This window comes from Gadus macrocephalus, chromosome 7 (genome assembly GCF_031168955.1).
Source record: "Gadus macrocephalus chromosome 7, ASM3116895v1".
In the NCBI taxonomy this organism is placed as follows: domain Eukaryota; kingdom Metazoa; phylum Chordata; class Actinopteri; order Gadiformes; family Gadidae; genus Gadus; species Gadus macrocephalus.
In genome coordinates, this window is record NC_082388.1 from 21,730,335 (window position 1) to 21,747,491 (window position 17,157).

At 48.8% G+C, this 17,157-nt stretch overlaps 1 protein-coding gene across 11 annotated transcripts in view; it reads right to left on the reverse strand.

The window, feature by feature from the left end:
* The window catches only part of synj1 (synaptojanin 1), a 30,225-nt gene that overhangs the window by 4,088 nt on the left and 8,980 nt on the right, over positions 1–17,157 (reverse strand). For 3 of the 11 annotated variants that reach the window (XM_060057377.1, XM_060057381.1, XM_060057378.1), the window contains 22 exons: positions 17,051–17,132; positions 16,576–16,728; positions 14,558–14,723; positions 13,988–14,011; positions 12,903–13,094; positions 12,683–12,770; positions 12,191–12,331; positions 11,546–11,738; positions 11,062–11,220; positions 10,011–10,167; positions 9,158–9,275; positions 8,456–8,668; positions 7,851–7,929; positions 7,193–7,358; positions 6,351–6,539; positions 4,788–4,895; positions 4,544–4,585; positions 3,975–4,025; positions 3,208–3,246; positions 2,441–2,481; positions 1,950–2,133; positions 1,391–1,734 (listed from right to left, as the gene is read on the reverse strand). In XM_060057377.1, coding sequence (XP_059913360.1) covers positions 1,391–1,734; positions 1,950–2,133; positions 2,441–2,481; positions 3,208–3,246; positions 3,975–4,025; positions 4,544–4,585; positions 4,788–4,895; positions 6,351–6,539; positions 7,193–7,358; positions 7,851–7,929; positions 8,456–8,668; positions 9,158–9,275; positions 10,011–10,167; positions 11,062–11,220; positions 11,546–11,738; positions 12,191–12,331; positions 12,683–12,770; positions 12,903–13,094; positions 13,988–14,011; positions 14,558–14,723; positions 16,576–16,728; positions 17,051–17,132 — 2,929 coding nt within the window. Of the gene's footprint in view, positions 1–576; positions 601–1,390; positions 1,735–1,949; positions 2,134–2,440; positions 2,482–3,207; positions 3,247–3,974; positions 4,026–4,543; positions 4,586–4,787; positions 4,896–6,350; positions 6,540–7,192; positions 7,359–7,850; positions 7,930–8,455; positions 8,669–9,157; positions 9,276–10,010; positions 10,168–11,061; positions 11,221–11,545; positions 11,739–12,190; positions 12,332–12,682; positions 12,771–12,902; positions 13,095–13,987; positions 14,012–14,557; positions 14,724–16,575; positions 16,729–17,050; positions 17,133–17,157 lie in introns of all 11 variants that reach the window. The other 8 variants (XM_060057379.1, XM_060057382.1, XM_060057380.1 and 5 more) reach the window with 5 other exon arrangements.

The following is a 17,157-nucleotide window of genomic DNA, read 5'->3' on the forward strand; positions in this document are numbered from 1 at the left end:
AAGAACGCAACATGACGCAAACATACCTGCTGAGCGACTGCATTATTTTAACGTCCACAAATCATGAACATTATTTAAAGGGAGCTGATCCCGATCCACAAGTCATTACATACCTGCGATACTCATCACTTTTTCTACTGACGAGAGCAGATATGGAAGGACTATGGGGTGTGTTTTTGTGTGTGTCTGTGTGAGGTGGGTTGAGAAGGGGGGGGAGACCGACAATAAGCATTGCTCCATTGTTTACAGATTAAACTATGGACCACAATGTAGACTAAAATGAGGTTCATCCATACACTAATCTAATGGAGAGACGACAAAAATAACACGGTACATGGTTACCGAACTTGCGATGGATTAAGGGAACGTCAATAATACACAGACGAGAAGATGAGCACAAGGCTACTACAAAACAAGATGGAGGCGGAGGTGGTAAGTGACCGGGGGTATGGTAGACGGGGAAGGGGGGGGGGGGGGGGATGGGTTGGGGGTCCGGGTCATAGATGGCAGCACTGGACTGTGATTCTATGGTAGGTTGAAGAGTGAGAGAGGTGCTTGTAGTAAATAGATATATACCTGTCACCCTGAGGGCTTCTCCGGCTTGTGTGAGAGAGACAAATGCGTCAGAGCACAGTAGAGAGAACAACACAGAGCGCTACACTCATCGGAAGCAGCAAGGCACAGACTTTACCCCGGATCATTATGTTTCTTTAGGGCCGCAAACAATTAGTCGATTCATCGATAAGTCGATCGACGGACAATCAAATTTGTATAATCCATTTATGATTTACCGATGCTTAAACCAAACAATTATTGCTTGATGCTTCAGAGATTCAAATGTTTGGTTCATGGATCGTTATGAAATGGATGCCTTCGTTTTTTTTCAGATTAAGCGAGCAATTCTTTGGTCACTGGTAACTTGTGAAGACATTTGCTTTTGAAAATTTGAGACTGAAAACTGAAAAATGCAAAGACTCAACTAACATGTTGCAGCCGTATTCTAACTCTATTTCCCCTTCATAAGCAACGTCAATAAATTCTATGCTTCCCCACCATCTGAACGGCAACATCGTGAACGATACACCGCAGGTCGACCGCGAGTATCCACGACCATGCAGCATCTCATGGACCCTTTTCACAGATTACCAACAGCAGGGTAACGTAACTCCTCTTTTTGGTTTCGGCCATTTTAACAGGGTCCAACAGGTTCCATCGACTTGACACGTTGTGTCTTTACCTGTGCACTGCCATGCCTAACAATCAAACAGAGCCGTAGTAATTGTGATGAGCTACACCTGGGTTGTTCCTACTGTGAAAAGGGTCTACTCCGGCTCTAGCGCTAAAGCAATGCTGTGAGGTTGCTCCTGGCTGATGAAGCAAGCTGACCAACCTGTCCAGTGGGAGTGGCAGCGTCGGCCTTTGCGGCGGCGGCAGTGGCCTCGGGGGGGAGGCCGTGAGAGGAGCGAGATCGTGGGGGGGGCTTGGGGGACGACAGACCCTGGGGGGTCCCGGCAGTGCCAGCGGCGGGTGGCGCTTGAGACGGCGCCGTGAAGGTGGGCAGCATGGGCGGGGGGAGCTGGGACCGCACTGAGGGCTGGGCCGGGGCCTGGGCCTGGGGCTGGGCCTGGGGCTGCATGGGGGCCTGCATGGCCTGGGGCCTCGCTGGCGTGGGCCCTGGAAGAGGGGGGCCGGCCGGACCGGGGATGGAGGGCGGGGGTCCTGAGGGAGGGGGTCCTGGAGGAAGGACCAAGGTGGTTAGACAACGACGAGGAATAGGAAATACGTTTCCGTGCATTGAGGCCCGAGAGAGAGAGAGAGAGAGAGAGAGAGAGAGAGAGAGAGAGAGAGAGAGAGAGAGAGAGAGAGAGAGAGAGAGAGAGAGAGAGAGAGAGAGAGAGAGAGAGAGAGAGAGAGAGAGAGAGAGAGAGAGAGAGAGAGAGAGAGCTCACCGAGTGGCAGGTCAGTAGGCTTGGTCGGGGGGCCTGGTCGGGGGGCCCCGGGGGGGTTATCCTGGACAGGGCGGGGGGCTCCAGGGTGAACCTCTGGAATGGGTCTGGGTGCCCCGGGATGAGCGGGAGGGGTCTGGCGACCCTGGGCGGGAACGCTGATCACACCAGCTCGGGCTGGAATGTTCTACAGAGAGAGCGAGAGCGAGAGCGAGAGAGAGAGAGAGAGAGAGAGAGAGAGAGAGAGAGATCGTGCATCAGGTAAGGCTGGAACGACCCCCTCCCAGCCCTGGTTATTGCATATGGGTCTGGTTGGCGTTATTGAGGGAATTGAGGCTGTGAACATGTCAACGCAAGTCAAATCAATGTTATTGGTATAGTTACAGTTCCAAAGGGCCTTACAGGCCTTTCAGAATATATGACTCCTTTGGCGTCATATATTAATGACACCCCCTAACCCTGGCCCCCGTGTGCCCCGGAGTGTCTGAACTCACCGGTCTTGGCCCACCTCCGGACCCGGGAGCTCCACTTCGACCTGAAAACACCACAAGAAGGAGCAGAGTCACCATGGGGACGCACACAGGGACGAGGCCCCCGATCCATGCTCAGTGAGAGGCCCGCAGCTGGCCGTGCCGCGGGCCGATGTGCAGCACAAAGCCGTTCCCATGCTCGTGTCATGCACCCGGGAAGTTCCCCCGGGTACTATCGATTGCGTTTCCAATCGATAGTATGTTGACATATTCTACAAAACAGCTGATCACCTGAGTGATAGAAGTGTTTTTTCTATTTCAATTTTTTTTTACATTTTTGTGGGAGTGACTGCTAAACATTCAGTGACGTTAATGTCACCAGTGTTGCTTCCCTTTTCCCTCGAAGCTGAATTTCACCAAAATAATGGCGAATTCCGCTGCATTCCGCTGCATATTGTAAATGTGACGCGTGATGTGCCTTGTCCCTGTTACATGTTATGTGTGCTGCAGAACAGGAACCTGCTGGAAATCAGTTATTTTACTGAGACAGGCCCGTCTTAAATTGTAACTTTGTTACTTGTAATACTTTCCTCTATAATGAAAAAAAATTATAATATATTTTTTTTTTATAATTATCAGTAGATTCCGTTTTTATTGTCCGATTCCGTGATTCCGTCCGCGTGTTCGTTATCGCGGAAATCATAGGGCCCTACTTGTGCAAACTGTGGTTTGTCCCATGTGGTTCAACTAGTAGCGTTAGTCGAGTTGAGTTGAGTCTCCTGCCCACTCACCTGCTGCGTCGGGCCCAGAGATAGCAGGGCTCTTTGGTCCTTGGCAGCACAAGGTAAATCAGAACCACAACACCGTTATGCACAAGCCACCACACGAGGCCGGGGAATGCAGCTGTAGCCGCTCTGAACGGTGGCAGTGCACCTGACCCAGGAGAGAGACTGATGTGCCAGAGCTACAGGACTTGTCATGTGCGAGCTGTTGATTGTGATGTCACGACCCGAGTAACAAAAACCTTAAAAGATAACGAATATATTGTTCTTAAATCTGCACATTATTTTGGAGTTGATGAATAACTTGTTGCGGTTACCTCTTGTTCTTCTACAGAACTACACACCGAACTGAGTGATATGACACGCATCTTTTCACACACGCCGTCCAATGCAAGGTATTGTGTACACAATCCCCATGGGACACCAAGCGTACCACCCTGCTAGTGATTTTACAGAAGTGATTTTACAGAAGTAAAACCCCTGGATCTTCCCTAGGCCTCGGAGGCTGGTCTACCTCATCTCACCGATGCAGGACCTCATGTCACCTTCAAACGTGACGGGGGCAAACCCAACGCTTCCCAACACCCGACTGACTAACTAACTAAATAGCACGAAACCTCTACTTCAGTCAATTATAAAGACATCAATTGCAATGACGATGCATACAATACAAGTACTAGATCTAAGTAGTAGATACGTTCATATAGAAGTAACTATACGTGTACTATGTCTAGCGGCTAGCTAGGGAGTTCAAACACAACACACTGTGCAGTTACCTTCACTGCCTCTCCTCTTAAAGAGCAGCGGGCTCGGACATTCCCCACAGTCTTAGGAGGCAAAGAGGGGACACACCGTGCTCAAGGCCAACCACAGGAAGTGTGTGTGTGTGTGTGTGCGAAAGGTTAAAATAAATCATACAGAGATCAGTAAACCAGCCATCTCAGCCAGTGTCTAAACCACATGAGGAAATGAGTCAATGAAATTGACCAGTGGACAGATTTCACGAGTTCAATGGGAAGTAAGAATGACCAAAAGCAGTTTGAAACTGCTAACCGCACCTAAACACAGAAGTAAGCTTCCCAGACAGCCCCTTAGGTCGATTAACCCATAATGGATGCCAGGATAGCCTTTATTGACTAAACAATGTAGCACAGTGTCTACTCTACAGTAAGCTACTGCCAAGTACTGTTATCTCAAGTTTTTAATACAAGCACTATTAGCATTAACTCAGCTAAGCGACTGGAATACATCGGTGAGCAGAAACGAGATGCCGACACAGAGAAATCAACAATTTCACTACGACAATGCAAATAGCTAATCCACATCTCCACGGCCGTCACTTTACCTGCAGAGCCTTTTCTAAACAGCATAGGACTCATCGTGCCTCCTTTTGGAATGACGGGGAACGAATAGAAACGGTGTGGGAAAAAAAAGAGACACACATGTTGAAGCCTGCGTGTGAACCGACTACAAACACCGTCTACCAACCCCACGCTGCACCACCAGACGTCCGCTGGCCTGGTTTGCTGCCCCTCTCTAACTAACTCCACCCTGGCGTGCCGGTGCTCGCGGCGGGCTTGGTGGGGTACCTGAAGGGGGCGGTGGTCTCTGGGGGGGCGCGGGTCTGGCTGGAGGGGCGTTGGGTCGCGGGGGTGGGGGCCGCTTGGGCTCCAGGGGCTGGAAGTCTCCCGGCGGACCTGGGGGGAGGGGGTCTAAAGCTGGTTACAACCACTGTGGATATATTATACATACATATATAAAGTTTGTATGCATATTTTATGAGTCACATTGAACACGAGTTTAGATTATTAGTTGCTATTGGCTTCTTGTGTTTAGCACGTCGTAGAGCCTGTGTATCCATATTATACACTTTATGTAACCATAAAATATGAGCAATAATTAAATAGTCCTGTTCACAACAACACACACACACACACACACAACAAAAGTCTCACTTTGATTATGGTTAACTAGCACCAACGACAAAACACAGCTAGGATAAGCTACTGTCAGGGCTAAGGAAGGGTTGGCTGGGTCGTACTGTGTACACTAAACAGTGACTTACACACTGCAAGTATGAAGAAGACACTCAAACACAGCAAAGCCCACCGGCACACATTACCTGGCATGTCTCTCCTGCAAGGGGACGGACTAAAGCCTCCTTCCAGGACAATCACAAAGGGAACACAGTGGCACTTTAGAATGACCTCACACACACACACACACACACACACACACACACACACACACACACACACACACACACACACACACACACACACACACACACACACACACACACACACACACTAGGGCTGTCACTTTTTCCAAAAATGAAATTCGAACGAATTTCGAATGTCCATAATTAATTCGAATACATTCGAATACATTCGCCCCCCCCCCCCCCCCCCCCATAGAACACGACAACAGTCTTGATTTTTTATGTTGCTCTCGTATACCTCACGTATACCTACTGAATTCATAACAGCACAGGATAAAAACACATCTTTGATAACACATTTGTAAACACAAGAGGAAGCTCCGACACACAAGTGCGGCTGTCTTTTACACATTAACAATAACTGCTCGGAGCGCGATATGCGGAGCGCATGTCGTCCATGGCACACACAGCCTATATAAACAAACAATCTGTGACGCCGACCTCCAACACGGCATGCTGCTCTTTTTATTCCTTACGGAAAGAAAATTACAAGTAGTCTCGCAGCTCTCCGTTACCGTTGCAGCTGCTTGTGTCAGCCGTGCTGTATAAGTCCCCAAACAGGCTGCCCATCGCGCCCAGCGCAGCAGCAGACTTTTCTCCCTGTCGTGTGCGATCAGTGTCGGTCTCCGTTTCAGTGAGCTCGTGTGAGAGGCTTTCAGTCACGAGATGTTTCTGTGCAGGGGAAAGGTGGACTAACCGGGAGAAGCGGGGATCCAGGAGGGCCGCTTTATTGAGGAAAAGCCACTCGCCGCTCTCTTCTTTATAGCGCATTTTTACAGTTGGAATGGAGAATTACACTTCGAATTCGAACTTTTCACCCCACCTTCGAACGAATATTCGAACTTCGAATAAAAAGTGACAGCCCTAACACACACACACACACACACACACACACACACACACACACACACACACACACACACACACACACCTTGTGTGGGCCGGGAGGGTTGTGCGGACCGGCCGGGCCTGGTGGGGGGGCCCCCTTCGGTGGGGGAGGGACAGGGACTACCTCGAGGGGAGGGGGCCGGGGAGCAGCCCGCGCCGGACCCCGCGCCGGACCCCGCGCCGGGCTGGAGGTGCTGGGGGAGGATCTCCTCCACCTCCTCGTCCACGTCGCCTAGGGCAGAGGGAGAGAGGGAGAGAGGGGGAGAGAGGGAGAGAGGGAGAGAGGGAGAGAGAGAGAGAGAGAGAGAGAGGGAGAGAGAGAGAGAGAGGGAGAGAGAGGGAGAGAGGGAGAGAGAGAGGGAGAGGGAGAGAGGGAGAGAGAGAGGGAGAGAGGGAGGGAGAGAGGGAGGGAGAGAGGGAGAGAGAGAGGGAGAGAGGGAGAGAGAGAGAGAGGGAGAGAGGGAGACATTCAGTGTGAACGCCCATTGAAGTGCAGCGTTGCTTTATTGCCCGAGTATGAACAGAAACCCAGCGTTAGAGGAGTCACACGTCCAGAGACCTCGCGGCGTAACCGTCAACGTCCTGCTTGCCGACATAAGCCCCGAAATATTCATTCAACTCCATTGTGGGACCAGAGACAGAAACAGAACGCTCAAATGACCCAACCTCATCGCTTTGCGTGAAACAACAATACAAATGCTGTCCAAGTGAAATACAACTACAAGAAAGAGTATGGAATCAGAATCACCGAGATGCATTTGAGCAAACAACGGTGCAGAGCGCTTAACAACACAGGACTGCGTTCCGACCCGGAACGCTTCTTATCGTTTTTTAACCCCGCCCCACAGCGCCTTCCTCCCTCCCAGCTCAGCGCCCCCGGCTCACCCTCCATGTCGTAGTCATCGTCGCCCATGTTGGTGTCCTCGGCCAGCAGGGTGGAGCTGGCCGAGGTGGGGATGGCGCCGCAGATGCGGTCCACGCTCATCTCCTCCTCCAGGCTCCTGATCCAGCCGGAGCTCTTCAGACGGATGTCAATCGTCTTGCCCAGCACCTGCGTTGCCAGGCGACAAAATGTGTTGCGTTCAAAAGAGATAAAAAAGCCTGTTGGACATCCGTGACTGGAGCCTTTTCACCGAGGCGTCGGCGTAGGACAAACACAGGTGCACTGCTATGTATTGTATGTCGTAGGCTGGTAGACTGATCTATTCGACATACTAGGTGGACACGCCCAGATGTCAGAAGAAGCCGATTTTGAAACGGCTTGTAAAGGCTAAACACCCTTACACCTGGTGGTATAATCTGTCACGTTATTATACCACTACTACTTACTTGTCTTGCCCTGGTGCATAAGAGGAGCTAATTCATAATTGATTTGATGTTATGTTTGACACCTGTGTCTGAAGCCTCTCTAAATAGGGTCCATTCATGGTATTAAAATCTTGAGTGTTGAAACACGGTCAAGTGTTTAAAACCAGTGTAACCAGAGAGTGTTCAATGTTGCTAGGGAGCTGGATGTGCTCATAGCCCTGGTGTGATCTCGTACCGTGGAGGCGCTGAGAGACAGGGCAGCCAGGGCAGAGTAACCCTCCAGGAAGGTCACCCACATCTTCTCCTCCACAAACCTGCAAAGAGAACAGAGACAAGGCCAGGACATAAATGGGACTGTTTGGTAGGAGAGATCCGTCAGCTATGAGTGAGGGAAATGTGACGAGAGAATATCCATTTTGAGTTCACTAGGCCTGCCTCAGAGACTATTACGATTTAAGGACACTCCCAGATCATTTCTGACCATCAGGGGCATCTCTTCCCTGATTGGCTCGGGGGAATGCATCTTGCCGGTCAATTACAATTGCATGAAACATGCAAAACTTATCATTGCCGGAGATTCGAGGGAACTGGGCGTCGTTATGCTTTACCTGCTTGTGGAACAGGTTAACGACTTGTATTCCAAGTCGTTAACCCCCTCTGCAATTAAACTACTAAACGCTCTGTAGTTGTGTATGTGTACTTGTTCTTTGTATGATACTGTGTGTACAACAAGCTGCTCAAACAAATTGCCCCTAGTGGGATTAATAAAGTTGTATTGTATTGTATTGTATTGCATTGTACAGGCCCCCCCCCCCCCCACTGGGGCCCGGCCCCGCCCACCTGATGAGGATGACCTCGCCGAAGGTGCTGAACTTGTCCAGCAGCTCGTCGATGAGCGGGTCGTCGAAGTAGTCGTCGGGCCCCGAGGCGCAGAGGGACACCAGCACCGTGCCGTCGGGGGGCCCCTGCAGGGCGATCACCTCCTTGTACACCTGGTGCCGCGCCTCCGGGTCCACCTCCAGGATCTCCACGTCCATCACCGCCATCACAGGCCTAGCCACACACACACACACACACAGAGCCATACATGACATCCCCATGTCTGCCCATATATGGTCATAGAACAGAGCGAGAGTTGTATTCATGACGCCAACGTCTCTGCCCATATTTGGCGGTAGTGCCTTGCTGAGACGACGCTAACGCCAATTTTTATGTTCGTTATGGCTCCTGATCAGGATAGAAATGTGTTGTATAAAGGCATCGTGTGCCTCACCGTACTACCGCCATCGCTCGCTGGCTCTTACCGCTTCAACACCGGATGTCGGAGCACAGAGTCACACAACTGAATCGTTCATTTACATGTGTAAAAGCGCCTTCCTTTAGCATCGTCAAACCGAAACGAGAAAACAAATCCTAAAGTGCTGCGGGTGTGATTCGCCCGATGCTGAACGAGGCCGTCACTGTGCTGCGTGAAGGAAGGTGCATGCTGCCGTCGGTGCCGTCGCTCTCCGCCTCCTCAGCCAGTGCCGTCGAGCTGGTTACCTGTGGTCCGAGGTCTTGAGCTCAGCCCTGCCGTAGTACTTGAGCTCGCCGGGGTTCCAGGCGCCGTCCGTATCGTCCTCGCTGGCGGCCGCCGCTCCCACCACGTTCATCTCCTCCGCTGGGGATCACAATCAAGTGCTCGTTAGGACGCGCCGCGAAGCGCCGCGCGGTTTGGTGACGTGCGGTCAGAAAAACTGAACAGAAGTGATCGAGGTCAATGAAAATAAGAATCGATTCATTCAAATGTGCTTTGAGCGTAGTGTTAAGACGGGTAACATTTTACTATAAGGGTACATTCATTAATAATAATAATGCATTTAATTTAGAGGCGCCTTTCAAGGCACCCAAGGTCACCTTACAGAGCATAAAGTTATCATAAATCGTTTAAAACAAGACATTGTGGAAAAAAATAATAATAAAAAAATAAAAAAATAAAACAAAAACAAGATAAAACAAACAAACAAACAAACAAAACAAAATTAAATCTCAGTTAATGCCGTAAACTGTATTAGCTTACCACAAATTAACAGTTAACAAATGGTCTAGTTATCATTAACTGCTGAAATTCATGTGGTTTATCAACCACATGAATATCAGCAGTTAATGATAACTAAAGTAATGGTTTTCATGTCAACTACGGTATTCCTACACACACCATTGACTAGCCCAGTCACGCAACCCTTTTGCTAACGTTATATAACAATGCTTATTTCTGCATTTACTAATGTTCATGAATGCACACTTAGTGTAAAACTTGCCCTAATGTGGTTAGGGCAACAGTGGTTCCCTAAAACGATTGTCGTGAAACGTTAACGCGGGGCTGACGAAGGGAAGTCGTCAGCACTTCTCTCACCCGTTTTGTCAAAGTTCCACTTCCTCCTGTTCCAGAGCACGCGGTCCGTCCAGGCGGGCGTGCGGCACTTCTCGCTGGTGTCGTAGTCCTCCGAGAACAGGTCGTACTTGTAGGTGGGGGCGAAGTCCAGGTCGCCCTCGATGAACCCGCGGAAGACCTGCGCAAACACACGGCGCGTGTCGGTTAACGCACAGCGAACCCAGCAGACAGTGGAGATGCTGTCAACGTGTGTTTGACGTGTTCATGTCATAGCCACAGCTGTTGTGCTGGGTGTTTTCCCCCCTGGGTCTGCAACACCCCCCGTCTGTCTCTGTGCTTTGCCCGTCACCCTCAACTGATCACACCTGGCCTGCATCAGCTCATTGTACTTTGTTTCCTTTTGCCACAGTGTTTACGTGGATCGATAGCTCACGGCTGCCTGCTTCACTCCCTCCAGCCTGAAGCTCCCCACTCACCAACCTGCCCCCTGCGTCACTACTCGTCTGACTCTGCACCAAATAAACATGCTCATCACTCCAACTCAAGTCCCGTCTCTGTGTTCTGCTCTTGGGTCCAGCAGCTATTGAACCTCAACAGTACCTCCGTCGTGGATCACAGTGCGTGAGCCTCTCAAGCCATCAGAGAAGTGGCAGAGATGCGCCAATAGGTTCAGCCGTTTGGAGTTGTTCCATTATGCAGAGGGGACCACAAGTGTTTCATAATGAAACACTTGACCTCCAGTGTGGCTCCGCTGGGACTTTGAGAGCCGTAATCATCGGTGGCGTGTCAAAACAATGTTTGACGGGAGAATATCAGCGCTTATCGCCTTAGTCGGCTCTTGTTTGGACTCTCTTTGAACGTTTCAAAATGCACTTGGTGGATTCTTATTTGTACTCTCTGAACATTTAAAAGTGCACTTATTTTACATTATGTACATCGTCGCCTTACCATGTTTCATGTTTCCATCTTATTCGGTGTGGATGTCAGCCACAACAACTGAATTTACAATTTGCACATTTCTGTGAATAAAATCGCACCTCCAGAACCAGTACACTCAGACCCATGACCTCACCATGCCGGCGTTCTTCTGGTCCAGCAGCTGGTCTCCGGCGGTCAGGGCCTCCCAGTTCTGCTGCTTGATGAGCTCCTTCACCTCCTCGTTGGGCAGGTTGATGCGGTAGTTGAAGTCCCCGCACCAGAACACGTAGTCGTGGGAGTACAGCAGGCGACCCTAGGGGAGGAACGGGGGGGGGGGGGGGGGGGTTAGACCGGGAACATTGACTGGGATTGTCCGGAGTTGGTGTAAATGGCCAGACCAGTCTTGATGCGTTTACACCTGGATCCACGTTGGAACAAAATTTGAATTTGTATTTATTTTGGGGGGCATCTACTCTAAGTCCCATAGAAAACCATTTGTTTGTGCAGAAATGTTTACTGTGGGAAAATACTTTTTCCACACGGTAGTCGCTTTGACATGACATTTAATATTTTATACATTTGATGTTTAGTTGGTCAACACTGAAAAGGGGAGTGAGACAGCCCAAGTTTAGGGTTACCATAGGGAAGGAGAGTCTGCGCGTGATCTCATTGTAGTCATCGTTCCTCTCCTTGACCTGTGATTGGCCAGCTGCAAAGTGGGAGCAGAGGAAGCAGATACTGGTGGTGTGGAACAGCAGGCGGATGGCAACGCCCCCTTTATTGCCAGTGGCTCCGCCCATCCCGGTTTTGACTGTATCCACGGCGACATCCCTGAGTCACAACAAAGGAAAGAGAAAACTATTTTTTTCCAGGAACTAAATTAAAGCCCATTCAAAACTCTCTCCAGCTTTAATATGACTTCAGCTTTCATAAGAACTATTCAATGCAAAGCCATGCCATGTTTCAATTACTATTTTAACTAGTTGTATCCAAGTAAATAAAAGGTATTGAGTCTTTTGACATCAGAACGATTAAAAAAACAGGCAAATTATAATCAGTATTATATTTCATTTGCTAACGAAAATAGATTGCCAGTGAAAAGAAAATCAACAAAAGTTTTGTATATGAAAAACATATTTTTTAAATGATGTTACCAATGGTGCCTGATATAGTAAAGGACCCAAACACTGAACGTTAACTTCCTATGCCAGACGTCAGCCGTGGCGTGTGCTTGTATGCGGGGCCGTGTCGACAGCGAGACGGGGCGTGGCTAGGTACCGTACCTGATGAAGGGGGCGTGTTGCGGGCGGATGAACACAAACAGGCACACGCCCACCAGCTGCTCCGACGCCAGCAGGACGTACTTGTGGTCCCGGGAGATGTTCTTCTGCAGCTCGGCGGCCCACATCTTCTGGTTGGTGGTGCTGAGAGAGACGGTACCATGAGAGAGCCCATCATGAGCAGGATAGGGACATGGTGGGGGGGTCAAAGTGGCCGTTAACATGTCTCGGTCCTCTTCAGATATTTGCTCGAAAAATAGTGTGTTTTTGTACTTCCTAGGCTGATGAGTGAGGATTCCTAGGCAACGTGAGCCGTGTATATGTGTTTGCAGTTCGACCAGTAAACGGAGTAGAATTGTAACAATCATGCAAAACGTTGATCGTAACTAGACTGCTATTCTTGTCAACAAAAAAATGCTTTTGGTTATTATTATCTCCCTCCACCCACGCAGCTACCACAATATAATTTTGGTAGCTTGTAGCGTGGTCACATACCTGGCACTGACTATGTTGCCAGCGTTCAGCTCCACCATCTCCTCAAAGCCAATGGCAAAAATATCTATAGGGGGGTTTGGCTTTCCGTCTGTGGGGTCAAAAGAACAACACGCATTTCAAATATTACTGACGTCCAATTCGTTTAGATGTCACATTTATTATATTCAAATTTCACACGCTACCAAACAGACAAGTGATTCCGTGCAGTAAAACCACGTACCTTGAAACTCAGGAAGCCCCGCCTTCTTTGGCGCGTCCAGCAGCCAATCGTTGAGGGTCTGGTTGCGGTAGGCAATGCTGCGAAACTGCTTGCCCCCGTTGACGTTCCAGGTTCCGACGCACACACGGATCTGCTTTGGCCGCGTGTACTTGCGGTAGTTCTGACACATGCCCAGAAGCACTCTGGGAGACGCTGCACCAGAAGAGAAACTCAGTTAGTCTGTGTGTGTGTGTGTGTGTGTGTGTGTGTGTGTGTGTGTGTGTGTGTGTGTGTGTGTGTGTGTGTGTGTGTGTGTGTGTGTGTGTGTGTGTGTGTGTGTGTGTGTGTGTGTGTGTGTGCATGCCTACTCCTGCATATGGAAAAGAAAACATTGAAGTGGATGGAAACAACCAAACATGGTCCACCGCACACAAACACAGTTGGAGATGGTTCGACTATGGATGGAGATGGATGGGAGGGTGGGGGCACTGTAGAGTTGTGAATGGGAACCTCTGTAAGGGGCCAATTACATGCCATCTATTTATACCAAGCACTTGAACAACAGTCTGGCATACTGGGCAATGTGAACACAGGGACTACAAACAAGGTTGAGTGAAACCTGAAGCAGAGAAATCTGGGTATGACCGGTTAGACAAGTCTTTGATCCGACCCAGAGTTTGTGCAGTACACGTTTTGGCAGATTGCCCCTTGTGCTTCTCAGAAATGTTGGTTTAATCCAAAAACAATGTTACGTTTGACAATGATGATGATATGATAATCTTAAAAGGAAAATTTCTGATCAGTACAAACGCTGACAAAGCAAACCTTAAACCTACATTTACATAACACCCAAAAATTACATTTATTTTGTATTTATTTCAGCACTCACTAGTGTACACATTTGCCAGAAAGTCTGTCCTCCAAACCAGGTTTACACTGAATAACTAAAGATGATGACACAACGACAACGTAAAGTCAGATAATCAACATGGTGGGCACATATACCACTGGGGAGGGAGAGGTACCCAGACAGACCGGGTGGTGGAACAAGATGGAGGACAGATAGACAGACGGACAGTCGTCCGTTAGCCAGCCAGTGACCGTACCTGATTGTAACACAGGCTCAGTGACTAATATCAGGAGCGATAGCAGCACAGAGAGGGGAGAGAAGGGAGGGGTTAGCAGGGCTCTCAGAGAGATAATACAAGTAGAGCAGGCAGTCAGTCAGCCGGTAAGTCAGTCAGTCAACAAAGGGCTAATCTAGCTGGCCCATGTGAGCAGGGCCGATGGGAGATTAGACCTCTCGCTTGGTCATGCAGGGCACCGGCCTCTCTGCTTAACACAGTGGGGAGGACTCAGGGCATGCCCTTCAACCGCCAGCAAGGGCCAGTCGGCCAGTAATACGCTTGAGTGAGCTGTCAGCTGGTCGTAAGATAATTAATAATTAATATGATATTGAATTTACAATATTGTAGAAGCAAGCTTTATTAATTTAGCTATTGGTGAAAAAAAGTGTAAAATAAAGTGAAATAATTCAATAAAAAAAAGAATATTATATATGTAAATATATGCACACACACAAAATGTATTGGCAGTCGTCATTCATGCAAGCAGAACCACTTGAAGAGACCTCTGTGATGTCATCGCAACATGGACTTCCTGGTTCCAGGCATTACCGTAAAGACTGGAGGTGGTGAGCAGCGCCCGGGCCTTGTCAGCCAGGTCGCTGTTCAGGGTGGAGCCCAGCCTCAGGATGTCGATGGCTTCCTGCTTGGAGCTGTCGAAGAAGTTGTTCTGGATGGTCCGCGTCACTGAGCGCGCCCCGTCCTTCAGCTTTCCCACCTGGTAGCAGGCCAAGGAGAATACACTCTTGTTTAATGCTTTTATGAATAGGAAACGTCACTATTTAGTGGAGTTTGCTATCAGAAGCAACATGCAGTGAGCTATTATATTATATATTTCACATTTTTTAGACAAATGTCATTAATGGACAGGCTTGGGTAAGGCAGGTAGGGGTTACAGCCCAAAGGTTCAAACTCCAATCACATTGGGATTCGAACGTTGAACCTTTAAGCTGGAGTTCAAACACCCTTACCAGTAGACTATCCTGCCCCCATGTTATTATAATGTCATTAAATAATGTTGCAAAAATAAAGTTTCACCCAGAAAAGAAAGGCGGCGGGCTTCCTAAAAGTTTAATGATTGGAAATTAGAACAACTTTTGTGCAGTTCTTATTAAGAGCGAGATCAAGACAATTTGATGAATGTGAAACTGGGTAGGGATGTTTTGCATTCTGATGTACGATTCATTTAATTTCATAAAAGTAGGCCAAATAATTTATTTTCTATTAACACTACATCAAAAAGGAGCTAGTACTCTTAAATGGGTTAAAACATTAGCTCTGAAAATAACTGAATCATCGATTACACAAATTCAAATCTGTTCTGATAAGATTGGGAGGATGGTGAAGACGAATATCCTTCATTTTCTCCCAAAAGGCAAACCCTGATCCAAAGTAACAGAGTAAAATCCTCGGACGCACATGACAATGAGTAAATAACCCATCCTGCACCAGCACCATAGACCACCCAAGCCTGAGGTCATCGCTCTGCCCTTATAAGGGTTTCCAGATCGTACGGTCTCGCCAGACTATGGGATCTCCAAAGAGGCTCCAAACTTGCAAGAAACGACGAAATATGCCAACACTGCCTAATATCCTCGGGATATATAATATATATATATATATAAAAATGGTGACAAGAAATGTTTAGTTAAAAAAAAAAAACACTAGTACTGCCTAGCTTAGCATGTATTGTCCGATATCAACCGGCTTGCGCGCTGAAATGATGAAGTCACGCAAAACAAAGACTCCATTCAATGAAACGAAAACAGCGAAGGAGCCGGACATAAGTGACGGCGACGTAATCAGGGGACGCCATCGCTCGGGTGGTCTATCCCAGAAGAGCTCGGAGACCGAGCCCACATCCCCAGTGTCTCCGAGGGGTAAACACTGCACCAGAGATAAGGACCTTTGTTCACGACAACAAGACGAAGACGGACTGGCGCTTGACTTACCACGCGGGCCCGAGAGGTCCAGAAGAGAGCAGAGAGAAAAGGGGCACACAAGAGTTTAGAAAACAGAAGGGAAACACACGGTGCTGCACTCAAAGGGAATGCACTTCACGCTCATCTCAGAGAGCATGACATGCGGCTGTTGGTTGTCGAATATGCACTCGCTGGGCCCATAGGATGTGGACGTGAAGGATCAGAGTGTAACTGTCTCGCTACTTTTTGCCCCCCCCCCCCACTTGCATGACCTTCCATGATCCATGGACTACTTCAAATGAATAACTAGGATGTGATACCGGAATATAGAGGATATAACATCAGATACGATTATGAGAAGTACTCAAGGATTGCTGTGAGGGGAATGAAAAGCAACTGTCAGTGGACCAAATCGAAATGGACAACTTAGACGGTAAGCCAAATCATAAAATCCAAAGTTATTAAAACCTGCTGCATAAGCCTAGCAATTATAACGAAGATATCTAAATTGAAAAGGTAATTCCTAATATTGAAATGTATTTATAGTAGTGTTTAATAGAGTTCTGAGCTGAAATCATCTTATAGGCCTTTAACGGTGCTAGTCAAACCGATGCTTAAAATGGCCCAGTGGAAGCGCTCGGTCAGTACCTTGGCCTTCCCGTCCAGGGCGCCCGTACCGGCGTAGATCTTGCTGACCGAGTCTCCGTTGACGGTCCACATGGTCCGGAAGACCTCCTGGAAACGAGCCACCAGCTGGGGCTTCTCAGTCAGGCCCATCTCTTCCAGCTGCTTGGGTAACATCTGCCGGCCCGAGCACAGGGGGGGGGTGAAAGAGCATTTAAGTGTGCACCGAAAACCTTAACCGTCAGTGGGGTGCCCAGAATCAGGCTGCAGCGTCGCCGATAAAGAGATCTGACCACGTCTACTTGATATCTGCTAAGTCTGTTAAGAAGTCTTTTCATTTGAAGTCACCTGGAGAGGTACTCGCCGTCACCCGGTAATCAATGCTGACGTTTAAGTGGTAGGATCTAATCGGAGTGCGATACGTTGGCGTTCCCTGTATGTGTGTGTCTGCCCTTTGCTGGGGGTGCGGTGCTCGAGAAGGGTGCGCCGGGGATCTCACCTCCAGGGCAAAGTAGGCCTGGACACTGTTGGTCCTGTCCAGGCAGTCCAGGCAGTTGGTCCGGAGGGTCCCGCTCTGCGTCCTGGGTGAACATCAGAGACCACCAT